Source organism: Physeter macrocephalus, chromosome 1 (assembly GCF_002837175.3).
Source record: "Physeter macrocephalus isolate SW-GA chromosome 1, ASM283717v5, whole genome shotgun sequence".
Taxonomy (NCBI): domain Eukaryota; kingdom Metazoa; phylum Chordata; class Mammalia; order Artiodactyla; family Physeteridae; genus Physeter; species Physeter macrocephalus.
The window spans coordinates 29,829,253-29,856,840 of NC_041214.2; the positions used below are offsets into that span (position 1 = coordinate 29,829,253).

Sequence of the window (27,588 nt, forward strand, 5' to 3'; positions counted from 1 at the left end):
TCTATCTGTTTGTGTTGTCTTCGATTTCTTTAATCAGTGTCTTATAGTTTTCAGAGTACAGGTCTCTTACCTCCTTAGTTAGATTTACTCCTAGATATTTTATTCTTTTTGATGCAATTGTAAATGGATTTTCTTAATTTCTCTGATAGTTTGTTGTTAGTGTATAGAAATGCAACAGATTTCTGTATATTAATTTTGTATCCTGCAATGTTACTGAATTCATTTATTAGTTCTAATAGGTTTTGGGTGACATCTTTAGCATTTTCTTTATAAAGCATCATGTCATCTTTAAAACAGTGACAGTTTTACTTCTCTCTTTGGATTCCTTTTTTTTTTTTTTCCTTGTCTGATTGCTGTGGCTAGGACTTACAACACTATGTTTAAACCTGGTAAGAGTGGGCATCCTTGTCTGAGGGTAGTGCTTGTCTTGTAAAATGTATTTTGCAAGTGTTCCCTTTTCTATATTTTGGAAGAGTTTGGGGATGGCTGGTGTTAATTCTTCTTTGAATATTTGGTAGAATTCACTAGTGAAGCTGTGTGGTCCTGGACCTGTTTGTTGGGAGATTTTTGATTACTGATTCAAACTTCTTTGAATTTGGTAGGTTGTATCTTTCTAGGAATTTATCCTTTTCTTCTAGGTTATCTAATTTGTTGGTGTATAACTACTCATAGTAGTCTCTTATCCTTTGTATTTCTGTGGTATCGATTTTACAGTTCCTCTTTCCTCTTTTATGTCATTTTTTCTTGGTGAGTCTAGCTAAAGGTTTATCAATTTTGTTTATCTTTTCAAAGAACCAGCTCTAAGTTTCATTGATTTTTTTTTTCTACTGTCTTTTTAGTCTTTATTTCCACCTGAACTTTATATTTCCACTCTGAACTTTATTTCCTTCCTTATGCTGACTTTGGACTTTATTCTTCTTTTTCTTATTCCTTGAGGCGTAAAGTTAGGTTGTGTATTTGAGATTTTTCTTATTTCTTACTTATTTTTCTTGTTTATGATGTATGCATTTATTGCTATGAAATTCCTTCTTAGAACTGCTCTTGCTGCATCCCATAAATTTTGTTATGTTACATTTCCATTTTCTTTGTCTGAAGGTATTTTTTGATTTCTTTTGATTTCTTGATATGATTTCAATCTTCTTCAATCTTCTTAAATTTATTAAGACTTGTTTATTAAGACTTGTTTGTGGCAAGTCTATCCTGGAGAATGTTCTGTGTGCACTTGAGAAGAATGTGTATTCTGCTGCTTTTGGATGGACTGTTCTTTGTATATCTGTTAAGTTCATCTGGTCTAACATGTCATATACAGCTAATGTTTCCTTACTGAATTTGTCTGGATGATCTATCCTTTGATGAAAGTAGGGTATTAAAGTACCCTACTATTATTATTTTATTGCTGTCTATGTCTCCCTTTAGGTCTGTGAATATTTGCTTTATGTATTTAGGTGCTCTTATGTTGGGTACATAAATATTTACAAATACTATATCCTCTTGTTGGATTGACCCCTTTATCATTATGTAATGCCCTTGTCTTTTATTACAGTCTTTGTTTTAAAGTCTGTTTTATCTAAAGCAGCACCCTGGCTTTCTTTCAGTTTTTATTTGCATGGAATATCTTTTTCCATCCTTCACTTTCTGTCTGTGTGCATCTTTCAATCTGAAGTGAGTCTCTTGTGGGCAGCATATAGATGGGTCTTGTTTTTTTTTTTTTTTAATCCACGAGTCTCTTGTGGGCAGCATATAGATGGGTCTTGTTTTTTTTTTTTTTTTTAATCCACTTAGCCACTCTCTTTTGATTGGCGAATTTAGTCCATTTACATTTAAAGTAATTATTGATAGGTATGTACTTATTGCTATTTTATTAATTTTTTACTGGCTGTTTTGTAGATCCTCTCTGTTCCTTTTTTCTTCTCTTGCTCACTCCCTTTGTGGTTTGATGACTTTAGTGGTATGCTTAGATTGCTTTTTCTTTATCATTTGTGTACCTACTATAGGTTTTTGCTTTGTGCTTACCATTAGGCTTACATATGACAACTTACAACAGTCTATTTTAAGTTGGTAACTTAAGTGTGAATGCATTATAGGGGCTTCCCTGGTGGCACAGTGGTAAGAATCCACCTGCCAATGCAGGGGACATAGGTTCAAGCCCTGGTCCGGGAAGATTCCACATGCCTCGGAGCAACTAAAAGCCCATGCGCCACAACTACTAAGCCCGCGCACCTAGAGCCTGTGCTCCACAACAAGAGAAGCTTAAAGAAACATCTTGTAAGCTGGTTTAGTGATGGTGAACTTCTTTAGCTTTTGCTTGTCTGGAAAACTCTCCTTCAATTCTGAATGATAACTTTCCCTGGTAGAGTATTTTTGGTTGGAAGTGTTTTCCTTTCAGCACTTTGACTATTGTGCCACTCCATTCTGGCCTGCAAAGTTTCTGCTGGTAGTCTTATAGGGGGGCTCCCTGTAATGTAACTACTTGTTTTTCTCTTGCTGTTTTTAAGATTCTCTCCTTGTCATTAACTTTAGAGATTTTAATCATAATGTATATGGTATGAATCATGTACTCAACAAGAGACCTCTGAACTCCTTACTTCTAGGTTTACATTGTGATCAACTTGAAATCAAGAATTAGAATATTAAGGTTAAGACTCGACACCACAGACCCATCAAAAGCAAGAAATGTGATTAGACTCTGTCTACTGGTTTGTCCCCAAGGACATGGGTGGACACGCGATGGGAGGGTATCTGTTCTACCTGCCACCTGTGCTTTGTTGTGGGTGGGAAGACAGGCCAAAGAGCCTGGAACTTTGGAGGAAATTTTAGGTCCTTAGGTTCAAGGTATGTTTATTTTTGATTGAAAGAATACATATTTGACCAGATTCAAATCCTTTTACTGCCAAAGAGGCTTCATTTAAAGAGAAAGAGTATGGAACATTTCATAATCAGGAGCACTTTAGTCCCTATGGACAAGAAAAGTGGGTAGCTGTTTTGCTAAACTTCCCTGGCAGTCCTTTTCTCTAAAGTATAGAAGCTTTATGAAAGCACAGACTGTGTAGTCCTGTTCAACCCCAGCCCTTCCCAGAATCTGGCAGCTGCCAGGTACATGGGAGGTGCTCAGCAAATACTCGAGCAGCTGAGGCACTCTAGGCAGGCCACCTGGGCCACTTACGTCTCATCAAACAGGGGATCCAGGGTCTTCCGCTTCACTGAGGTCTTCTTACGACTTGCCCACCTCCTTTCTGGCAACAAGTAGAGACGGACGTAGGGATCAGCTCCACTGCTGGTACAGGGCATCAGGTTTCTGATTTGGTTTCAAAGACATTAAAGAAAAAAGGCCCCTGGTTTTGAAATACTGAAAATACTCATTTAGAGAAAGCTGTACTATCCATACAGCTTTAGATGGCCTTGAGGATAAAAATGCCCTGCAGTCTAAACCAAAAAAAGCAAAAGTCTGCAGAATTCGGAGGACATCAGGTGCATGGTATTGTAAACATGCATTTTGTAGAGTTGGGTGTAGAGCCAAGTACGATTCCATCTAAAGGAAGTTGAAGATTCTCACTTGAGAAAATGTCCTGGCTCCAAACCACCCCAGACAATTTTGCAGTGGTTGTGTCTGAGCAAAGCCCTTGGCTCTGGAGCCCATCAGCACCATTGAGGATCTGTTACAGCATGCACAGCATGCAGGCCTTCAGACCTCATTCCTTCCAAACGTCTATCTTGTCTACCTTGGGGCTGCCTGCCCCTGCCACTGCTCCAAGTGCCCCCACTCTGATTTTGGTCACCTAATGCTCTCAGAGAACCTTTCCTGGCCCTAACATCCCTTTACCTGCAGCCGTTGATTAGCACGCTGAGACAGTGCTGCAGACACACATAGCGCACCGTGAGCTGAATCTCACCCAGCCCCTGATGCCTGAGATCCCCGTCTCTGTAAAGAAAGGCCTTGTCATTTCTCTTGCCGTTACAAGTGCTGGCCTCTCCCCGCACCCCCAAGAAGCATGTAAGTTAATAAAATAATTCTCAGTAAGGTTCCTTTTAGTTGGAAGTCAGTTCTATCCAGCATTCATGTAAAATTATCCTATTTCACAGTAGGAAGAGCATGGCACAGTAGGAAGAACCCTGGAGCAGCATCTGCCTTTATACTATGATTTCTTGTGGAACCTTGGGTGAGTTATTCGACCTTTATGATTGTAAGTTCTATCTTGTAGGGTTATTGTGAAGATCAAATTAAATAACATGCTAAGCCCAGAGTCAACATTTGATAAACGGCAGCCACTGATTATATAATTCCACATTCTAAGCTTTCCATATCATCCCAGTATAAATAACTCTTTAGAATTCAGGGTATGTTTCTGCTGTAAGGAACCTTAACAACTGAAGTCCAACATCTATTTTAATAGTTGGTGTGTAGCTAGAGCCACATGAGACTTTTTGGCACGTGCACACGTGCTTTCTCTCCCCCCAGCCTGTGTTCTTTCTATCTCACCATGCTGCCTCTTATGAAGCCATTTTGTGAAAAACCAGAACTTGCACAGAAAAGTAAGTTCATATCTACTTTTCCATCCAGGGAGGTATTTTTCATGCAGGTCATTTTAGAAAAGATTAAGCAGAGAGGTGCGTACTCAGTGTTGAGGCTGATATCTGTCAGGTCAAAGCAGGAAGAGGCCAGGGAGTTGAGTGAGGACATGCTGGGAGCCGGCCTCTTGGGCGGCCATGCGAATAGGGAGGCAGGACATTTCATGGGTCTGGGTGACTTGATGGGCCCCGGACAGTGGGGGCCTGGGACAGCCAGGAAGATGGTGGACACACTCTTCTTCTCCCCCATGGGTGCACAGAACCCTCTGGCTCTGTCCTTGCCTTTGGGCTCTGGGCCCACCTCTTGAAGTGAGGGCTTGGTGGCAGCAGTGGTGGCACTGGTGGTGGCTGTGGTGCTTTTGGAGGCTTGCTTGATATCAGAAGCAGGGTCTGGAGGGCATGGCAAATCTGCAGGGCCCTCTCCCTGCGGTGGGACTCTGGGGCCCTGGTTGGTGGCAACCTTCTTAATGAGCAGAGGGCCTTTCTTTACGGCTTCAGGTCCTGTGTATGGGCTTCCCAGCTCTCGTTCTTCCAAGTGCAGGAACTGTAAGCAGATGACAGGGTGGTTTATGGGCTGGGCACACCACTACCACTCTCCCCCCCTCTGCTCTCACCTTAACCTCTGGGAAATGGTTCCTTCTCTTTTCTCAAAACTCAGTTTTCTCAAAACTCAGTTCCTTCCTGACTCCCCAGTCCAATGGATTTTTACCCCCAGACCATATCTTTTTACCCCTAGACCATATCTTCCTTAACCTCTCTGCCTCTGACTCACTCTGACCAGACCTTTTGTCTTTTCCCTTCCTCCTGCCTTACCAGTCTTCATGAAGACTCGGTTCTGATCCCCTTTTCTCTATCCACTGGTACTGGATGCTGGAGACCTGGCCAATTCGCAACAGCATGTACTTCCCCTCGGTGCAGAGGACTCCCAGATCTATACCTCCAGTCTTGCCCTCACCTTAACCTTCATATAGATCACCAGCTGCCTTCTGGATATGGTCATTTCTAGCTGTCACCTTATTATTTACCATTGCTTTCCCTAAAATGTGTTTCCTATCCAGACACACCCCTGTGCCCATAGCACCGAAGTTTCAAACCTCAGCCATTGTGTCTCTCCTTCCCCTTTTCCCATCAGTCATTAAGACTCTTCCTAGGAACTTCCATTTCCAGCAATAAGGTGATCAAAATATTCTGAAAAACTTCCTGTTAGGAATGCTCAATAAAAATGAAACAAACATACTTTTAAATGCATAGCCACATTCATAAGAAAGTAAGGAAAAATCCCTCGGTTAAAAAAAAAGAGAGAGAGAAAACTGAAAAATAAAGGTTAACTTTCCTGGGGTCATTTATCAACCATGGAATCCAAGGGGTTTGGAGAAGAGACCTAGGGTCAGAGTAGGACCCATGAAGGTGGGATATCTATCTTTTAGTGAAAAAGTAGTCTAGGATAAATAAACATTTCACCCACCAGCAAAGATTGACAACAAGAAATATATCTATCTATCTCAGCCTGTACTCTACTCTGGTTGGGGGAAATAAAGTCTTTCATGAGAATATGGCATCTTATAGCCTATCTATCTCCTATACATTTCGGGTTCATATTTATACTACCCGTGGGGTTTTGAAACCCAAAGTTTGAAAATTAACATAAAAGTGGACTCAGGTGTGTAATGTTCCTGAGGTGCTTGGTTGCAGCCAAAGCAAAACTTCCTTGGAAGTGAACAACCTCAATCCAGGTCACAAAGGCAACACTGAACATATGTCTGCGACCCAAGTTACCAAACGTAGAAATGAGTCACCATGTTTAAAAAGCATTAGCAGACACAACAGACATCAAAATTTAACTACCAAGATCTTCAGGTAATAGAATTAACATACATTTTAAGTATTTTCAAATGATTAAAGATGGGATAGAATCATGAGAAGATAATAAAACACAACAAAGAAAGAAAAGACATTGTAGATTTGGAAAAGATAAAGTGAAAGATGAAGAATAGCCTTTGAAACAAAAACTGTGAACAGGTTAAACAGCAGATTAGGCACAGCCAAAGAAAGAATTAGTGGTCTGCAAGACAGGTCTGAGGAAATTAGAATGTAGCGCCAAGAGATAAAGAGATGGAAAATATGAAGGTGAGATCAGGTTAAGCCATGGAGATGATGAGAAGGTCCAACATAATAGAAGGAATTGTAGAAGGAGGGATTAAAAGATTAGGAGAGGCAATATTTGAAGAGAAAATGGCTGACAATATTCTGAAATTGATAAAAAAATATGAATCCATCTCCTAGCTTCTTCCCAACACAGTGCAGATACTTACTGCTGGGGCAGACCACCCCCTTCCTACCCTGGGGGAAAAGGGGAGAGGTTTACCCGAAGCACCAGCCTCATGGAGATAAGGCTGTCCAGGCCTGAGTGGTCCAGGTGGAAGCGTTGCTCGAGGGTAAGGTCTGCATAGGGGAGAATCTGGCACAGGGGGAACTCCAGCACTCCTAGAGCACATTCTCGGTCATCATCAAGCACCTGGGCAGTGGGCCAGTCACAAAACAAGAGGATAACCAAGTCCCACCCTCACCATACTACTCTCTGGGCTCCAGCCAAGACTGAGTTCACTTCAGTAAATATGTTCTGTGTTTCTTTTGGCCTCTGGTCCTGTTCTGAAAACTGGAAATGGGACCAGGCCTGGTCCCTGCCTTCAGTCAGGGCAAGAGAGTGACTCAGGGTAGAGGCAACTATGATCTGTATGAGGCAAGTCTGTCAAATGCCTGGGACCATCAGGGCTTTAGGGACTGGTGAGCTGTGCTGCTCTATGATGGGACTTCCAGACAGGGCTGAGGGTCCCCAAAGACACCAGTTCTACTACTGGTTGGTCATGAGATCTTGGACAAGTCATCGTTTGAGCCTCTATTTGCTCAGGTGTAAAGAAGATCTCTCTCTTCCACAGATCTTTTTTTAAAGAAGTACATTATCATTAATGTCCTGAGTAGATTCCAACCCAGGCCACGCTGGGTGCTAGGTAATAACTGGAGAGACTGGCAGGGAGCACCAAGGGACTTGAGGGTTTGTCCTTCCACAACCTCCTACCCAATGACCTTGGTCACCAGGCTCACGAAGATGTGGGCCCTTAGTATCCTCTCCTGACTTTACTGCCGGGGGAGCCTGCTCAAGCCCCCTACCCCTCCTAGCTTAGACGCCTCTTAGCTGTGTTCCAAGAGCCCAACTTCAAGCAAACCTTCAGATGCAGCTGTTCAGCGGCCACGTTGTGCACAAAGAAGGAGAACACCTGGCTCCACACAGGGTCCTTGCTGTGGGGACAGGTCTGGGGACAGGAGAGGGAGAGATCACTGAAGGGTCAAGTTGGGCAGAGCAGGATACCGGCACCCTGTGCTCTCATTCTGGCCCCCCGGTGCCATTGGGAGCCTTCTCTCTGTCCGCCCAGGGATAGACCCAAGCACGCTATGGCTCGTGGGAGGCACTACGGCAGGGCAGTCAGACTCAAAGGCAAGGAGAGTTTGCCAGGAAATCTCACAGGGGCTGAAACCCTACCAGCATTAGAGCTCACTTCCAGGGGGACTTTTGCTGCTGGGGGTGGGGGAAAGGACATAGGCGGAGAGCCATGCCTAAGCTTGAACCCTAGTTCTTCTGCTTGCTAGCCTTCAGGTGAGTCACTGGTCTCTGGCCTCCAGATTCTTGAACTGTGAAACTATCTTGTGAGGTTATTTTGAAGACAGAGTAATATAAAGTGCCTATCGTGTGCCAGCACCTACTAGGCATTCAGTGTAAGCGAATCACCTTTTGCTTCTCTCCCTGAAGTGTTGGGGCATCCGCCCATTTCCTTAGTCCTTGGCTACACACCAAGCTGTCTTACCTTGCTCAGGTGTGTCTTCTTGCCTACAGATAGCTTGACATAGGAAGAAGGGTCTCTGCTGACTTTATTCTGTGAGGGGACAAATCCACAAAATGGAGGTGGCACCCCCAGTGCCAACTTGAGACCCTGCCTCTGAACCGTCAGGAGCGTCGGTGGGACCTGAGGCCACCCAACCAACTTCCCTTTGAGAGAAGCCTCCCCTGGTGCTCCCCAGAGCCCCGGCTGCCATCACTGTGCCAGCACTTGAGCTTCCGAGTCAAAGATGGGAGGCCTGGCTGGGCACAGGCCCTTGTTCCCTAGAGCTGTGGAGACAGACAGGGTGAAGCCGAGCTCCGGCTCCCCCCTTAGCTGTGCGGCACAAGCACTCAGCTTTCCGGGTCCTGTTTTTAAAATGGCAATAAAATGGACGCACGGCCACCATGGGACTCAGGCATAGCAGATGTGGGGGCTGAGCCGCCAAGCCCGGTGCCTGGCTCGCTGCAGGCTCAGTGAACGGCGGCGCTCGTTGGCCCCGGGCTGTGTGTGCACGGTGCCGCCCAGCACACGCGGGGCTGGGGTTATTCTGGGGAACAGGAGCTGTGTGACTTGCTTTCACACCCACACTTACCCTGGCAAATCTGGAGAGCTTTTTGGCTTGATATTCACCATTTAGGTAGTCAAAAGGGTTTCTCTGCAGCACGAGAAGAACAGGGTGAATGAGCAACACGTGGACATTTGAAAGTGACGGGCACAAGGCAGGGTGTGTGTGACACTCTGGCTGTGTCACCACTCACCGGCAGGTTGCAGGCGCTCTCCAAGAAGACCATGAGAATGGCAGTGGAAAAAATACCATGGTCCTACAAGCAGACACAGACCTTCACTAGGTGCCCCCAGCAGCAGGAGACACAGACTGATTTAGGAGAAGCCTCTTCATGCCTGAAGAGCCAGCCCTTGCCCTCCAGACTGGCCATACCTTCCCTCACAACCTAGCTCTTTGCTGAGGCTGAAAATACAACTGCAGCATGACAGACTCAAGTCAGAACCAGTGGACTTCCCTATGAACTGGGCTGACGGGCACTAACAGAGCTTTTAAGGATCCCATCCTCCCTGTGTGGCGATGAGGGCTGAGGGACATGCTCCCCAGAAGGTGGGGCTGGCTGGAGGACTCTGTGGGCAAGATCTGTGGCTTCAGCTCGCTAGCTCCCTCCCTGCCCCCCCGCACAGCTCTCACACGGACCAGACCTGCCACGAGTTCCCCCCTCCACCCTTCTGCCAGGGAGCACGACAGCCCGCACTCACCTTCATCACAGCTTCCGGGTCTGTGATCAGTGAGAGCCACTCCAGCCTCAGGTGCAGCTGCCCGCTCTTTGTGTCTTTCAGGGCAAACCACTGCAGGGGGAGGGGGAGGAGAGCTTGGGGAAAGGGCCAGTGGCACGCTACTGACTCTCTTCAGGCAGCTCAGTTCTGGGGCCCAGTAGGGCCATAATAGGGGCTTCAGGGAAGAGGTGAACCAGCCCAGACAGGGTAGGCTCTGGACTAGGAGAGGTGGTTATGGAAGGACAGAAGTACTACACTTTGGGATGGAAATGATGCTGTCCACAAGGAGGGGTTTGCAGGCACCAACTCTACCTCATCTACCACTCTGTTGGTCATGACGTCCCCGAGGCAGATCTGCAGGCTGGAATACACAGGGAGCGGAAAGTCAGCTCAGCCCAGAGGCGGCAACAAGCAGCAGGCATGGAGGCCCACCCCGAAATCTATTTTGAAATATCTGAGTGAGACCCTCAAGACAGAGGACCTTATTCATCCCAAGAATGAAGGGGAGACCACTTTGAGCTCAAGCAAAGGAAGGACTGTCTAACCATCGGGGCTGCTCCCACTGGGCATGCTGCCCGAGCAGGCAGGTGGCTCTGATCCCAGAGGGGAGTAAGCAGACACTGCTGGGCACACTGGCTCTGGATTGCTCAGTGAGGGTGCTATTGGTATTTGGGCTGGGATGAGTCTTCACCGTGCAGAACTGCCTATGCATTGCAGGAATTTAGCTTCCCTGTTGTGTGTCCTCTAAATGCCCGTGGCACCACCTCCCGCAGTCATTGTAATAACCAGAAATGCCCCTCCCTTTCCAAAACTGGCCCAGATGCCCTCCGGGGGCTACGTATAGTTGGCATGTGTGTGAGAGGCGGTAACACATTCACGGCGTGCCTTCCGCCTTGCCTGACCCAAGCCCAGCTGGAGGGTCCTGAGAGCCAGAGGGGAAATTAATTCCACGTAACTGTTAGAAATGTGCTTGAGCTCAAAACACACTTGAAATCAGTTACCTAACACACGAACCACAAGACACACTTCTAATCTGCAACATTACAAAAATCACAACTCCTTTCTCACAACTCCTTTCATTAAGATGAAAAATTAAAAATGATAAGTAACGTGGTGGTGAGCTATTTCTCCGGTGGTCAGATTGTTCCCCTCCCATTTTGCTTTGTTTCTATTTTTTAAAATCACCTGTTCACAGAAACAAGCTAAAAAATTTAGGAGTAAGAAGATTTGGGTAAAACTCTCTTTTCTGCTGCCTCCTAACCCCGGCCTCTGAGATGAGCAGCGGTGTAGCATCCACACGAGCACATGCAAACACACGTACATGTCCATCCTCCCTGGAAAGATGTATCACCTGCTCAGGTCACTCCCAACTTCTTCCCCTACTACTTCCCTAGATAGAAATGAATATCCTCGAGGTCAACATACATAGATCCTACTCATCATTTTTAAAAGTTGCGGGATATTCTATAGTTTGGCAGTGACAAATTTGTTGAAACATTCAGGCAATGTCCTCTGACTCTGGACATTCACGTTTCCAGCTTTTTTGGTTTGTCACCACAGATAGGTCTGCAATAAACATTTCAGGTATAACGCTTTTATAGGAGATTCCTGGAATTGGGATGGCTGGACCAAAACACATGTAAATTTAGAGTTTTGATAGCCAGCCCCACGCCGGTCATTTCAATCCTCTCACAGCCCTAAGGCTCTGTGTTCCTATGAACTGGAAGGAGAGAGAGGTGACTTGACCTGCAGGCCACAACGGCTGATGAAGCAGACCTCAGGCATGACCCCAGGGGAGCCAAGTGCCAGCTCAGAGTGAGCAGACGGTTCCTGGGTACCGGGGGCCTGGCCATCCGTGCCAGCCTTGGCCCTGCCCACTGCTCCAAGCGGGGACTCTGGGTGCATTATGAGGAGCACAGAAAGCAGAGCCCACGGTACACAAACGTTGGGGCCCTCCCTGTATCCCCAGAGGGCTGGCGCTCAGGGCTGGGCACTCAGGAGGCATCTGGGGGGAGGTTTGTGGCAGCGGTGCGGAACGATGGAATGGGTTGCCTGGTACAGTCATCACGTCAGAGTGCAGCGAGGGTTGCAGGGCTCTGGGCGGTGGAAGCAGGGGTACCTGTGCCTCAAGACCTAGAGCCCTGTGCCCCAGGCCCAGCTTGGCCCTCCTCCTCACCTGCCCAAGAAGTCATCCCTGTCAGGATCCTCGTCGTACAGGTCCACCACCAGGTCCTGCCCAGGGACTTCATACACTATGAACTGGAAGGAAAGAGAGGTGACTTGACCTGCAGCCCACAACGGCCGATGAAGCAGACCTCAAGCATGACCCCAGGGGAGCCAAGTGCCAGCTCTGCCACCTGCCAGCTCGGAGCCCGGGGCAGGTTCCTGCCCTTCTCAGTGCCTGGAGAACCCCACCTGTAAGAAGGGAGTGATGCCCTCTCCTGCGGGGTGCGGAGGATTAGAGGCAGCTTGTGCAAGCCTGTGGGAGGGTGGGTGCTCGGGATGCTGGCTGCTGTGTTTTCTGCCCGGGGCTTGCCGCTTCCAGACTGCAACACTCAAGCTGTGGGCCTGCCCTTCACGCAATAAGGATTGTGGCTGAACTTAAGGCAGAACTTCAGGCTCCTGGTGTCGGGCTCTGGGAGGGGAGGCTGAGAGGACTGGGGCAGAACTGCCCCTGAGGTTCTTTGATTTGATTTGAAAACTTCCAACAAAGTCGGCTCTGGTTGGGAAGGGACGTAGGAATCTGTCTATAGGCTGGCCCTCCGTCAGGGGCCAGAGCGGCCCACCTCTGGAAGCCTGTCCCCAAGGGCCACGCCTGTGGCCCAGTGTTGCCCGTGAGTGTGTGAGGACCATGAAGGCAGGGGCCTCCCTTGTTTGGGACAGAACCACCCAGAGTGGAGCCCTGGAGGGCATGGAGAGCAGCTCGGAGGCGCTAAGGAGACCCTCACCTCAAACACCTCGTTCCAGGTGGGGTTCAGGTTCTTATAGATGGTCCTGCTCCGGAAATGCTGCAGGCCGATGCTCACCTTGGCGTAGGGGTCTGACTTGCCTTGGAGTCCTAGGAAGTTGTCCTTCTGGGCCAGCTTTTCTGCCTCCAGCAAGTGGGCTCTGATCACTCCCTGGAAAATGCCCCAGCCCAGGCCTCACAGCTGTTTCTAGGGCCCTCAAAGCCCCTGACATCAGAGCCCAAGCCATCAGCTATCACCCCAGCCCCACCTTACCCTCCGCATGTCTGGACAGGGAGACAGAAGCCAGAGACGACAGCCTCTTGGCCAGGGCCACGCAGCAAGGGACGGCAGGGTCCAGGGCTCTGTCCACTGCACCACGATGCCCGGCCACATTCCCGGCCCTCCCACCCCTCCGTGCCTCCAGCCTGCCCCGTGTAGGGCCCGTTCCACCGCGGCCACTTCCTCGTCCTGTGCCAACTGCCACGCCACCCGAGCAGCTTTCCTCCTGCGTTCCAGCCCCTCTCTAGCTTACACGTAGACTGAGGCCCGGTGTCATTTCTTCCCACTACCCAGGTGTACACACCCCTGTGGCCACTGCCTGCTGCTGGCAGTGGGTCCCTGGGCTCGTAAAGGCCCCAGCACTGAGTCACCCCACTCCCAACACCCTAGGCTATGTCACAAGTCAGAACAGAGCACACGAACCAGGAAAAACAACAGTTCAGGGGGCCAGTAGGCCTCCGGCCTAGAACTATTTCTTTTAAATATCAGTAAATACATATGCATTTGCCCTTTGACCCAGCAATCCCACGTCTAGAAATCTATCCTAAAGACATACTGGCAAACATATGAAAAGATGTGGACAAGGCTCTTCATGACGGCACTATTGGAAATAACAGAAGACCAGACACAGCTCAGCCGTCCGTCAGTAGAGAACTGGTTGAATAGATGCGGTACATTCACGTGGTGGAGTACCACGTACCACACTGTCATGGGGTGACCCTCATGACACATGCATGATAACAGCAAGGTGAGGCGAGCTGTGGCCTCCTGCCGTCCATCCAAGAAAGGGGGACTATGCGTGTAATCAGATGCGTACCCACAGCCATCACGCGAGTATGTGCTTGTATTAGAAAACAAATAATGAAAAATACTGGAGGAGGAGGGACTAGGTGGTAGAAGCTAGACTCTAGTCTAGTACAGTTTGTTTTTCACACTGGCCTTTAGAAGTGTAAAGATATTTTACATGATTGTAAAAGGAAGTTAAGGTAAAAAACTCTAGAAACAGAAAATGGAAGGAAACAAATCCATGTAAATATTCACGGCCAGTTGTCATAGACACACAGAGAGGAACTATTCCAAGTGAGTTTAAATTGTAGCCACTTGACGGTACATCTCTAGTGGGATATGCCCTAAGGACAGAATGTCTGCAGTAGCTATGATGGAGGGGACGGTGCTGTACTGAGACTGCTAACCACACTGTGGGGTACGGGCCATGCATCACCCCTGCGTGGCCTGATGCCTCACACCTGGCTCTGATGGTAAAAATAGGCACTTTTCCCTCTCCTGAGGCCCTGACTCCCAGCCCCACGGCCAGGACACCTTCTGCAGGGAGGCCATGTGGCTGTCCTCCTGAGGACAGCCCTGAGGGCTGGCCCCCTCCTCAGGGGCCTCCTGAGCTCCCAGGACGGGCGGGGGCAGTGGGGCTGAGCACCCAAGGAAGCCCCACGTCCTGGCTCCTTCCCAGAAGACGTAAGCGTTCTTCCTGCCGCCAAAGGATGGAATGGGAGCCTCCTGTCCCTGAAGGGAGAATGGGAGGCTCCTGGGGTTTCCCGGGAGCGAGTGTGACTGCCCACAGTCCCCAACACAGGCTGCACGGGGGACCAGGATCCAGGAAGGAATGCTCCCTGGGCCTTTCCCCTCCCAAGACGGCTGACTTTGGGCAAGTCATTCAACCTTCCTGAGACTCAGTCTTCGCCCCATAAAATAGGGTGCCAGGCCCTCACAGGGCGGAAATGAGCATCGCCATCTGAGGGTGCAGCTCCCTGGCCCGTCTGTCCCTCAGCTCTGGGCCCAGTGCTCCGCGGCCCGTGCGGGTACTCACGCGGGGCAGAGGAAAGCGCAGGTTGGTCAGGTCCAGCCCCTTCTTCACGGGCACAGTCACACGGTTGGGCAGCACCAGGTGGGCAGCGATGAGGTCCTCCAGCAGGCTGTCTGACACCTCACTGGGGACGGTGGGCCCGCACAGCTGTGGAGGGTGGCACCACCTCCCCCAGACCGCCTGCCCATCCGCCCATCCCTGGAGCTGGAACCAGGAGCAGAGCTTGGGGGCAGGTGGGCCCGTCTCGGGACAGAGCAGCCCCGACCCCAGCCTGCCTGGATGGGGGGTCAGGGGGAGGATGTAGGGTGTACATTTTGACCGCCCCTGAGCCCCCCCACCCCAATCCTGCTCTGTTCTCTGAGGCATCACAGCATGGTAGCCAAGAGCGAGGACATGGATCCTGGGTTAGAATCTTGGCTCCGTCAACCACAAGCTGTGTGACCTTGGAAAGTTGCTGATCTCTCCAGACCTTAGTTTCCTCATCTCTAAAATGGGGATAATTATGCCTACTTCCTGGGGTTGTTATGAGGATGAGTTAATACGTGTGAAGTACTGAGAACAGTGCTTAGTGCCCAGTAAATGCCAGGTACGTGTTCACTGTTGTAGCCCTTCTACTCTCTGACATCACCTTGAAATCCTCCTTCTTTATTGCCTGACTCTATCTCGCCAGTAGAGGGAGACAGGGGCAGTGCCCAGAACAGGGCCGGCACTCAGTAGGTGCTCAGGAAATATCTTCTAAGTGAAAGAATGCATGACTGGATTCGCTGAGCCCAGGGGGCGAAGATCAGTGGGCCTGGGCCTGGCGAGCCAGCCAGGGGCTACCCTGGATGGTCCACTGTCCCTCCCTCCTGGGAGGTGTGTCCACACGGGGCTGGAGCCCTTCTCTGCTCCTCTCAGAGGCCTGAGGCTCTGAGCGCAGCACCACACCAGCCCCAGGAAGGTGGGTTGCCCAGAACGGCTCCTCCTCACTGGCCTCTGCTGTGACAGCTGCCCCCTCCCATGCCAATGTCTGTGTCTGGGCGGGAGCCACTTGGGCTTCTCACACACACTTGGGTCGGGGAGGGAGTGGATGTGGACAAGGAGGACACTCGTGTGTATCCACACCCACTGTGCCAGCACCGCACATAACCTGACTGTTCTCCCAGGGGCCTCAAGACAGAGGAACCAGGCTCCCCATTTACTGAGGAAGAGCCCAGAGAGGTGAAGTAACTTGTCCAAAGGCACACAGTGACTGGGGGTGGGGGCAGGAGCCTGGTCTGGCTGGCCTGGTTCCAGAGCCTGCGCTCGCCCCTCATTAGCCCACGCGGCCTCCTCTAGGACATCTCACCTGATGGCATCACTCCAAACACACCAACGCTGTCCCTCTGGAGGGGGCAGCTGCCCACCCCTCTCCTCGTGCAGAGAGGGAGAGGGAGGGCACAGCCACGGTGTGGCTCCCGTCACTGGCTGCACGGCCCGGAGGGCCCCACCTCGGGCCTGCCTGGCAGTTCACACAGGCACTTACTTGATTCCTGGCACATCCAGCAGGTTGGTCAGGCCTGTCCAGTTGATCTGCAGGTGCTGCAGGGGCAGAGGGAGGCCATTAGACTGGAAGGAACCAGAAGCCCAGGCTGAGAACACTCTGCCAAGGACCCCGCCCCCGCCCCCACCCCCACGGAGAATTCAGCCGACTGTGGGGGGGGGCGCCCTCTGCGGGGGGGCAAGGCGGGTGAGGGTGCCTCCCAGTCCTGCTCAGGACCAGGGCTGTCAGGCGGGCTGCTTCTGCCGGGACCACAGGAGAGGCCCGAGGGCATGGCCACAGGCCAGCCTGGCATCCGAGGGCTCTGAGTTACAGCCTCCTCTCTGTGACCTCAGCCACTTCTCCAGGCTGTTTGCTGGGCTCGGGGAGAGCAGAGTCGAGCACCTCAGGCCGCCTTAGGGAGCGCATGAGATGGGGGGGTCCAGGTGGGCTTCGGCAGCGTCTGTTCTTCGGCTCAAACCCAGTACCTGGGCCCAGTGGGCGAGTGCCGACCCACAGGGAGCGGCAAGCCCGCCTGGCCCTGGGGACTCACCGGCTTTTGAAGGAACAACATGGTCACAGCTCCCACGAAGGGCTTGTTCACCAGGAGAGGCTCCAGGATGACCCGCAGCGTGCCCTGCAGCTGGACGGCACAGAGGGTCGGGAGGGACCTCAGCCCCCCTTCTTCCCGCACCTGCTCTGCACATTCATGCCCGAGCCATCTCCAGATGTCAGGGCCACCTGCCGTCACAGCAGGGACCACACTCGGGGGGAAAAGAAGTCAGCGTGCAGCTGCCACCCCTTTCCCTTCGCCGGTTCCCAAGCTGGCCCCCACTGCCCCCCACTGCCTTGCTGCCGGGCGGCTGCAGCCGTGACCATGGCCGGGACCCGGGAGTGCTTTCCAGCTCCAGCTCAGCTCCTTTAGTCCTACCATAAGATAGCTCTATCTCCTCCATCCGCCTCAGTTTCTCAGCACCGGCTCTGCATCACTTCACAAAGAGAGCCTCTCACTTCCCAGGGCAGTTGAAGCCTCTCTGGCAGGGGGATTTGATGAACAGAGGCAGGCGTGGGGCTGTCCTGAGCAGCGGGTTGGTGAAGCCCAGCCACCACTTCCTGGCCCTGTGATCTCGGGCCTGGAGTCCCTTGATTGGTACCAGCCTCTGTGCTTGGTGTCAACACCCCCGCTGCAGCCTCCTCCAGCATAAGCCCGCTTCCCCTGCCCTGACCCCCAACCTGGAGGCAGTCACGCAGGGCTCCGCCCACCTGGATCCCTTTCACACCAGCCTGTATCTTCTGCAGCTCCACGCTGATCTCACAGTCCCCGATGTAGCTGAAAGTGGGGAGGGAGAAGGAAGGCAGAGAGGAGGGGCAGGTCCTCGACTCAAGAGAGGTTGGGAGACTTGCCCAGTGCAGCCCAGCCCAAGCCCAGATGGCCAAGCCCGAGCCCTGCAGCACCTGGATGTGGACTCCCTGACAGCCTCGGCTTTTCTCAGCTCTGCGCAGACACTGCCCAGACCCCCCCAAGGCAGTCCCCGGGGTCCCCACACCCAGGGGTCCCACGTGCATCCCCACCTCTGCCCACGAGGGCAGAGACCTCTGGGCACCACTTCGCCCCACGACACCCCACAGATGCGAAGGAGGGGGTCTGGGTGCACACACTGCTATGCCTCTGCCCCACCTCTGCCCAGGCCTCTTCCCCAGGGACACAGAGCAGCCTTGCAACCAACATCCGCCATTCATGCAGGCTGTTGCTGGGGGTGGTGAGGTGGGCACAGTAACAAGTTCTCAGAAGCCTGAGTTCAGCAGGCAGCTCCTGCCACGCGATGGGCACAGGAAGCCCAGAATGGGTGCCCTTGAAAGTAGAGAGCAGAGACTCCATCAAAAGACTGAAGGAGATGTGGAGGGAGAGGGTGGCCATCAAATATCTGCAGGGCACAGGCAGAGGAGCCAGACGCTACAGAAATGCTGAGTGTCCCCTGGAAGGGAAGGGGAACTCAGGGACCCCAGGGGCTCCCTGAGATGACTGGAAAGCTGGGTGCGTGGGCTAGATGACCTTGACGTGCCCCAACTATTCACACAAGGATCTTGTGGCAGAGCCTTGGGGCTGGGAGGGCCCAATTGCCATTAGCATCTCAACACACTTGAGACCAGCCCCCATACAGTGATGGGTGTTCTGGCGTTGCCTCCTGTCTTCCCAGCGTGTTCTCAGCGCCAGCCTCTGGGCTAAGGACAGGAAATAGAGGCACTGGAAATGAATGGCAACCTTCTGGAACCTCAGGAGTTAATCCTTGGTCCTTTAAGCACAGTTCAAATCCCACCACCGCCAGGAAGACTTCCTGGATTGAATCTCCATTCTCTCTCACTCAAGCCTATTACGAGCCTCATTCAAAAGGGGTGCCCCTGCCCGACCCACTGAACAAGTCACTTGTGTGTCTTTGTATCCTTTAGTTTTTCTGAGGTACCACAGAGCCCAGTTCTCCTGCTGGCCTTTCACAGCCTGTGCTCGGAGCTCCCTGGGTTACACCACAAGTCCCCACATTTTCTTGTCACACTTGCTTTCTCTTGCTACATCCTCTCTGAGACAGCTGGTCTGACCCTCCAGGTGACCTGGCCTCCAAGAAAGCTCTGTTGCCCAGGCCTTGGTACCCAAAACACGCCTGGTGCCTGGTCTATGGGAGAAGCCAGGCCTGGGCTGAGGGCTCAGACAGTAGTGGCTCCCCTGGGACCATCCGTTCTCTTGCCACTCCTCCCCGTCCCAGCAGGGACCTTGTGCTCCAGCCCAGGGGGATGAAGGGGCATATGTACTGTGAGGGGCTTTCACACCCCAAATGAGTGTTTCCCTGCGACTCCATCTTCAACCTGGCTGTTCCCACAGTGTTCCCCTGCCCTCCACACCTGGCCCCAGGGGCACGAGGGCTCACCAGATCTGCAGGTCCAGGACCACCTGTCTCCGGTTGCACTGGTTAGTGTGCACCTTGATGCCGTTGATCCTGGGGCACTGGAAGAGATGCCAGAGGACTGGGTCAGCAGGGGTCTTGCAGGCAGGGGGGCGGGGTGCGCTGCTGGCTCGCTGCCCAGAGCTGGGCTTCGTCCACAACAACCAACGTGACCACAGCACTCCCAGGATGAGGCATGAAAGCAGAAATCCACCCTGCAGTCCCTGCCCATCCTTGGCACCCTGATACCTCCCTCTCCAAACAAACAAAAATTTTTCATAATAAAACGTTGGAGAAAAAAATTCAATCGACCACACTAGAGGAAAGATTCTATTATCCTTCTATTCTCTCCATGGAAAGTGATGCTTACAAATGCATTGTCACATGCAAAGGTTATCAGAGTATGGAGCCAAAAATGCAGGAACAAAAGTATTACAGGGATATCTTGAACTGTTCATTTAAATGATTATGTAACTTTTCCCAGAGTTTGTGATAGGTCAGCTTTTTTAAAAGTACAACTTGTTGTGATTTATTTTCTCATATGTTCTCATATTTATTCAACATTCATTTTTGTCCTGGTTTTACACTTGTTTAAAATTCTTTTTAAGAGGGCCCCCAGAATTGTAGAAGCTTCAGGCCACACAGCACCTGGCTTGATGTAGAAGACCCAGAAAAACCAGCAGAAGCCTCGGGAGGAGGAAGGCGCCTGTCACCGACCTGCCCCAGCCTGAAGTCTGCTCCTGGGCTGGGGGCTGGTTTGCAGGCACCTGTGGAAGCTCAGCCAGCCCCAAGACCTCCATCTGCAGAGACCAGCTCTGGAGAAGGCTGCCTACCTGGAGGTCCCGCCACAGAGAGGAGGGATAAGCACAGTGAGCATCTCCTCTGTGCCAGGCAGGGCGGCCCTGGCTCAGGGCTCACAGTGAGTGTGGGGCGCCAGGCTGGTCAGGTGCCCCACGTGGAGCACTGCTCACCCACCCACGCAGACTGGCCCTGACGCCAGGCCTGTTAGTCACGCTTCACAACCACCCTTAGAAGTGAGTCCTTTCCTTTTACAGATGAGGAAACTGGAGCTCAGAGAGGTTAAGTCACTGGCCCAAGGTTATCACAGCAGTGAGCAGAGTTGGGCTTGGACGCGGGAATCAGAGGAAGCAGGAAACACTCATGGGCGTGAAGGGAGTGGGTGTAGTGAGCGCACTGAGCCTGGCCAAGCCCAGGAAGGTCACGTGAGGAAGTCCTCTGTGATGCCCCCGCCACTTCCCCCGCAGTGGAGAGGAGAGAGGTGGGAGGAGCCAGGACACGAAGGGCTTTGAATGCCAGGACCAGGAGTCAGCTATTTCTCCTGCAGGGCTGGGACATCTGGTCAACTTGCAGGTCCCACCCACCCCCACCTCGCCACCCGGGCCCCGCCAGGTGTTCGTGACAGGGTGAAAATCATCTCTCAGGATCAGCCACTCCTAGTGAGATGGGAGATGGATGGGCCCCTCACTGGACAGCTGGTGTTTGTCAAGAGGAGTAAATTTGAAGCTTGTTTTTCCCCAGACACTCCAAGGACAAAGTTGGTGGCAAGAGCTGAGCTCTGCTGAAGTAAAGAGATAAGATGACCAGTCCTGAGGTCAAGGAAAACTTCTCTGTCTGCACATGCGCAGGAAGGCTCCTTGGGGGTCAAAAAGGGAGGGGGCGCCACGCTATAATAAGTGTGGACATGCATCCACAGTCCTCTGCGGTGGGATCCATCTTAGGAAAAAGTTGCGCACGCATCTTGGGGAGGGTCCAGTCAGATGTGGGAAAAGAAATGAGACCATTGGCCAAGTGTAAACAAAGACCTGGAAGAACTGTCCTACATAAGACGATTTAACCGCCGCTTTACGGCACTCCTCCTCATTAGGGAGGATGCCCACCCCCTTTCTCTCTGGGTGTGTATTTCTGCCTCGATTCTGCCTTAAACAAACAATTTCTCCGTGTGTTCTCTCACATGTTATGCTGTGTCTCTGATAATAAACTTTGTGCCTGTTTTTACAGTTTTTGCCTCCTTGAAACATTCTTGCTTTCAAATGGGGGCAAGAGTCAGGGCCACTTTGCTTCTAGCCTCTAGCCCCCGGTGGTCTAGTGCTTAAGATTCCTGGTTTTCATCCAGGCTCCCCAGGTCCAATTCCTGGGCAGGGAACTAAGATCTCGCTTCAGGACCGCTCACTGAGGTCTCTCTGACGTCACTAGGCCTGCCTACTTCTGCCACCAGCAAGGGCCCGCTGTCCCACAGGCATCACCACCCAACAAGCAGCCTGGCCCGGCAGGCTCTGCTATGAACACAGCGGTCCGCAAGCTTCCTGACTGTTTGCCTGCTGAGTTCTTCAAACGCCAACTCAGACATCACCCCTCCCAGAAGTCCTCCCTGACTACCACACTCCCACGCCCCTCCACTGCTGAAGCCACGCGTTCCTCCACGTCGTGCATGCACTGCCATGTCGGTGTCCATCACCCACCAGTTTATACATCTGTCTCCACAACAGGACAGGGACCTTCCTGAAGGCAGGGGCACAGCCACACCATCTCTGTCTACAGTGCCTTGCACACGGCCATGCTCAGGAAGTCATACGTGAGTGAAACAGGGAAAGAACAAATGAGCCAACAGATGCTGGGACAAGCGAGTCCTGGCAGAGTCTGAGTGGCTTCAGCCAGAACCTCCAGGGCTCAGGTAAGCCTGATCCGCCCCCACTTGGGAGGCTAGCGGGGCACACACCCTGGGGCTGGCCGACAGCTCTCATCAGCCTGGCCTGCCCTCTACATCTGCTTCTTCCGGAGCTGACCAGATGCCAGTGCCTCTGATTTACGGGGTGATGGAGCTCACAGCGGCTCTGCCTGGGGTATGCATTTTCTGATGATCAAAATAAGACTTTTACAACAGTGGGGCAAGAGGCTGGAATAGGAAATGCAGCCTAGAATAGGGACATGACATTAGGTGTGTTCAATATACACACTTTTATCCTGGGTCACCAAGTATCTTCACAGAACTAGCCTGGGCTTATAACACGGATAGCCAGCATCAACCAATTGGTAGAGAATTAGTCACTGCTTTGAGGCACTGACTATCTCACTCTGCGATGGTGAGTTCTCCCCAGTTGATGCTGAGGTTAGGAAGCGTGACTTGTATGTCTTTGTGTCAGGCTGGCTTCCACCACCACATGGCATGTTCTCCAAATTTTGCTTAAGAAGAGTGGAATTATTTCCCACCTCTCCTTTTCCTTTTCTCTGAGCCAGGCTTCCCCAGAACCTGTAGAGATGGTGGTGATAGGACTAGGGGCTGAGGGGTTTATCCTGAGGCCGAGAGGCTGGGAAGTACAGGTGGGGAATGGGCCCCCTGTGAGTGAACCCTGGCAGGGGCTGGGGAAGGGCCTGCACCGTAGGTCCGGCTGCGCTGCCCGAGACAGCACTGACCTTCTGTCCGAAGTAGAGCTTGGTGAAGGTGAAGGTCCTCAGGTGCACGTTCTTCTCCCGGATCTTGGGCTCGAGTTTCTCCCGGAACTTGTTTTCCATGATCATGCTTAGGTAGGGCCAGATCTGGGAGATGATCTGGGAGGACAGGAAGGGGCCTTTGGTGGTCAGGTCTGTGCCCCCTGCCCCAGACCCATGGCTGCCCAGGGGTGGCCCTTATGCTGCAGCACCCATCTGCCTGCCTGACCCCCTATCCCATCTACCCACCTATCCGTAAATCTGTCCATCAGACATCGGATAACTACAGCCGTCGTTTTCACTCTTACAGTTAGATCCCAAGATTTGCTGCCATTTTGCAGCCCACGATGAAATAGTCACTCACTAAACTTAATATGATGAGGCCCTTTAGTTCTGTGCTAAAACATAAGCTACCTGAACAACACTGTGGTGTAAACAAGAAGTAGCAGGTGCCAGAGGTTTAAGAAGAAAAGAAAAGAAAAAAACAAAAAAGCCACAGAAGAGAAATTTAAATTGTTTCCTGTGGATTTAATTTTTTTTCTAGCAATCGGGAAAGGCTGCCTGTAGCTGATTTCTGCAGCAGGATGATTCACGGTGCTGGGAACCAAGTGTAGGACGTGTGGAGAGGGAAGGTGGTAGAGAGATGGAACCTGGTGGCAGAAGATGGTGAGCAGAGAGGGGTAAGCAGCGGGGAGGGGGAGGGGTGGGGGGAGAGCAGCCTATATGTTCTGTTTGGGGCAAAGGCCTCTTCCATCTCTGGGACTTGGGCCTTAGTTTAAAGATGCAGCTCCCCCTTTAGAAACCCTAATCAGAGGAGCCTAAAGGAAGTTCAGTTTCAGGGTTTAACGCCCCTATCCCTCCCAGGCCTCGATGAGCCAGGCATTGTGGTGTTTTAATTACCTCATTAATACTCACAACAACCCCATGAGGCAGGGACCATCATTATTCCCATTGCACAAAGGAGGGGACCAGCTCTGAGACATTAGGCAACCTGCTTGAGGTTGCACAGCCAGTGCTGCCAGATCCGGGCTGGGAACCAGGCGAAACCCTGGTTCCCTAATCACCAGGGTGTTTTGGTAATTAGGAGCTGTTGTCAAATCCCGAATCACTGCCTTCCTCTCCCCAGGATGTGCTGATCTCGGCCTGGTGGGCCACTGGAGGCCTGCATTTTGCTCTGTGCTTCTCTGTACTTTTAAGTTTTCTGCTGTGGCCATGCATTAATTTCACAATAAAAAATATTTTCTTTTTAGAAAAGAAAGTCATTGGTGATGACAAGAACCCGGAGGGTGGGAACAGCAAGCGACAGACAGAAGGCCCCCACCCCAGCGACTAAGGGCCATCTGTGCTCCTCCCCGGGCAGGGCTCCCACCAGGACCGCCTTGTCCACGTGCTGCCCGCCCCGTCCAGGCTTCGGGTGACTCAGCCAGGGCTGCAGGGGAGGACAAAGCCTGGAGTGAGGCCGGTGCCCCCAGGCCCGCCCTGGCCTTACCTTGTTGGCCCACTCGACCCGCTCCACGTCCGGGAAGTGGATCTAGGGAACAGAAGCCCCAAGGGGAAGTTAGACTTGAGACCTGCCCGCCCTGCGGAACCAGGTGGGTTCCCACTCCCAAGCACAGAGCTGCACTGACCTGGCCTGGAAACTGGAAGCCGGCCCACCCTCAAGGAGGAGCGCAGCAGGCGGCCAGGCAGCCAGGGGGAGGCAACCAGCCCGAAGGCGCCCACATGCGGCCTGACACTGACCTGACCTTGGCCGCCAGCTCCTGGCTCAGGAGGCACAGAGGGGCAGCTCTGCAGCGACCCTCCGCCCTCCCCTCGCCCACCTTCCCAGTGGAAGTGCAGAACCCCAACCCGGGCCTTCCCCAGGGTGACACCCGAGTCTGCTTCTTGCAGATTCTGTCCCTCTTATTCCCTTTAATGACACAAGTAATAGCCCCTGTAGAAAAAATTAGAAAATACAGCTAAACGAAAGGGAAAATATTTTATGAGAGAATGCCACCCGGTGATAACTGTCATTACCAGGTTGATGCGTTTCCTTCCACTCTTTTCCAGAAACAAGTATGTGTAGTTTTCACAGAAATTGAGGTCACAGTGCTTTTCTGCAGGCTGCTTTTTTTCACTTAATATATTGTGATTGTGCTGACTCCAGAGGTAACTGGTGCCAATATAAAAGGCCAAAAAGGGCACCGTGTTGTTTCCAGGGGCAACTGGGGAGTGGACGTGCCCCTCCTCGGCTCTCGGGGGTCCCCCTCCCAAGCCCCCCCATCCCCTGCAGGGAGGCCCCTGGGCCAGATCCTATGGTCACAGCACAGCTCCCTCCAGGGCCTGCTGGGTGAGTCCCGCCACATCCCTTGGGTGAGGGGGGGAGGTCCCTGAGGGGAATTGACAATCCTGTCGCCTAACCGTCGCGTAACCTGATTCTGAGGGTGCTGAACCCCCTCCCCACAAGTCTCAGTCTCGGAATATGTCTACTGAGTGCACTAGAGACCCCCCACGAGGGCCGCCCCTGCACCACCACCAGGGCTTTCTGGGATGGACAGAGTAAGAGCGTCTGGGTGTCTGGCACAGAACACGGATCAGTAAATCGGAAGGGACGGCCATCACTGTCACCCTGCCGCAAGTCCCCGGAGGACGAGGCCGACTCCGGATCAGATTCACGGTGGGCCTGGGACCTCCGAAGGTGGAGAAAGGGCCTGCCCTTCCCACCTGGGGGCTCGGAAGACGCACTGTCCAGGGACCGAATAAACGCGTCCACGCAGTTCACACACCTGGTGCAGCCCTGCCAAGGGGATGCCCCGAGGGCCCAAACGCAGACCTAGGCCTAGGCCACTCGCCCAGGAGGAGACGGAGAGACATTTCATTCTCTCAGGAGCAGTTTTTAACAGCCGTGACAGTTCAGAGGAGCTCAGTGTTTCTGAGACTCCCGGGACATCACGCCATTCTCCCAGCCTCAGTTTCCCCACCTCTGGGCAGTGGCCCATACCAACTTGGAGAAGCGTCTAATATTCCCAGGTGCTGCCAGAAAAATACTGCCTGGTTCCCAGAAGGGGAGCCAGCCCAGCCCAGGAACAGAAGGGAATCGTCGGGGGAGTCGGGGGCCAGGAGCCAGGGTCAGCCCGGCCAGTTCACCACACATGCCCTGCAGCTGCCCTGGGTCAGGTCCCAAGCTGGGTACCAGCCAAGTGTAGGGTGAGACCCTTCCATTGCCCCCTATTTCACTCACTGCCCAGCACTAAAGTAAAAACTCCTGCACATGGGCCTGAAACACACCCCCTTCTTCCCCGTTGATGGCTCCATTCACCACCCTCCTAGACTTCCCTTCTTCCAGGCAGCCTTTCCAGATCGCTCGAGCGGGGGCTAGGTGTCCCTAGTATGTGTTGCTGCTTCTCCATCACAGCTTTCAACGCACCTTATGAGAGCCGCTTGGTCTTCCACCTGCCTCCTTACCAGACCACAAGCTCTGGTGGGCTGACTCAGCCGTGCTTCCTATTAGCGCCTGTCCCTGGTGTATGAATGTCTTAATAACTATTTGTGGAACGAATGAATGTATGAATGAATGAATGCAAGGTTCTTGCCCTCAGGAGCTCTCAGGCTGGTGAAGGAAGCATGCAATTAACAGGCTATTCCAGCACAGGATCAGCACCGAGGCAGGGGGAGGGGGACCGCCACAAAGGGGAGAGTTTGGTTGCAGCGGGGCCGTCACTGGTGCCTCCGCTCCTCTTGTGCCCAAGCCTACTGGCTGGACCCCTCACACCCTTCCTGCCGTCCTAACACCGCACTTCCCATCCCGTCCCCGCACACCCTATGTGCATACCCCTGACAATGTCCTGCACCCCCGTCCAGGTGATTCTCACCCCTGGAAGCTGAGAAGCTCTGATCTGCTGAACACTGGAAAGGTGATCCAGCTTGGTGGGTCCAACCTTTGCCCACACTTGGGATCTAGTCAGACGGAGATTCCTGCACCGCCTCACGCCAACTGAATCAGGGTGTACCTAGGCGGGGCCTTCCAATTTATTTTTAACAAGTTCCTGGCGCGATCCTGAAGTTCAGTCAGGGTTGATGTGAGGTACCAATGACCTGCCCAACCCTGCATTAGAGTGACCCACACTCACCCTGACATTGAGGACAGCAATGGAATGCCCGGGGCCCACTCTGAGGACGTTGTCGTGGTCTCTCCTGGCCACCCATGCCTGTATTTGAGGCTCCTGTCTAAGAGATTCCCCCAGAGAGTGAGTCTGAACCCCTGACCAGAGCAGCGATTCAGACAAAGAAAATAAGAGACCATCAAGACAGCTTATTCTGCCTTAGGCACCTGTAGGGCCTCCCTGGGTCCGAATCTCAGCCATGTCATCCCTCCCCAGGGAGCCAACACAAGAACCGGGCCACCTTCTTTGTGACTGCCCCTGAGTCAGTTCTGGACCAGGGGAGGAAATGAGACAGGCTGACATTCACGGAGCAACTGCTCACACCCAGTGCTTCCTCAATTCCATGAAGACAAATGAGTCTGTTCTCCCATTATAATCTGGACCTTTCCCTACTGCAAATTCTCAAAGTTATTCTGTTTTTATCTACTGGTTTTGTGCTTTAGCTTTCGCATTTAAAATCTGTCTGGAATTTTTTTTATAGCAGGTGAGATAGGCGTATAATTTCTCTCCACACTCTCACTAAGGCAATTTTTTTTTAACATCTTTATCGGAGTATAATTGCTTTACAATTTTGTTAGTTTCTGCTTTATAACAAAGTGAATCAGCTATACATATACATGTGTTCCCATATCTCCTCCCTCTTGCGTCTCCCTCCCTCCCACCCTCCCTATCCCATCCCTCTAGGTGGTCACAAAGCAACGAGCTGATCTCCCTGTGCTATGGGGCTGCTTCCCACTAGCTATCGGTTTTACGTTTGGTAGTGTATATATGTCCATGCCACTCTCTCACTTCGTCCC

At 52.1% G+C, this 27,588-nt stretch overlaps 1 protein-coding gene across 4 annotated transcripts in view; it reads right to left on the minus strand.

The window, feature by feature from the left end:
* The window catches only part of ESYT3 (extended synaptotagmin 3), an 87,187-nt gene that overhangs the window by 39,171 nt on the left and 20,428 nt on the right, over nt 1–27,588 (minus strand). For 3 of the 4 annotated variants that reach the window (XM_028489369.2, XM_024131878.3, XM_024131879.3), the window contains exons 2-20: nt 24,139–24,180; nt 22,635–22,769; nt 19,188–19,264; nt 17,530–17,596; nt 16,820–16,909; nt 16,273–16,328; nt 14,772–14,892; nt 12,671–12,841; nt 11,899–11,981; nt 10,035–10,083; nt 9,705–9,794; nt 9,200–9,262; nt 9,034–9,096; nt 8,427–8,495; nt 7,791–7,877; nt 6,932–7,081; nt 4,614–5,110; nt 3,821–3,919; nt 3,164–3,295 (exon numbers count right to left, since the gene is read on the minus strand). In XM_028489369.2, the coding sequence (XP_028345170.1) occupies nt 3,164–3,295; nt 3,821–3,919; nt 4,614–5,110; nt 6,932–7,081; nt 7,791–7,877; nt 8,427–8,495; nt 9,034–9,096; nt 9,200–9,262; nt 9,705–9,794; nt 10,035–10,083; nt 11,899–11,981; nt 12,671–12,841; nt 14,772–14,892; nt 16,273–16,328; nt 16,820–16,909; nt 17,530–17,596; nt 19,188–19,264; nt 22,635–22,769; nt 24,139–24,180 (2,141 nt within the window). The remainder of the gene's footprint in view (nt 1–3,163; nt 3,296–3,820; nt 3,920–4,613; nt 5,111–6,931; nt 7,082–7,790; nt 7,878–8,426; nt 8,496–9,033; nt 9,097–9,199; nt 9,263–9,704; nt 9,795–10,034; nt 10,084–11,898; nt 11,982–12,670; nt 12,842–14,771; nt 14,893–16,272; nt 16,329–16,819; nt 16,910–17,529; nt 17,597–19,187; nt 19,265–22,634; nt 22,770–24,138; nt 24,181–27,588) is intronic. The other variant, XM_055086945.1, reaches the window with a different exon arrangement.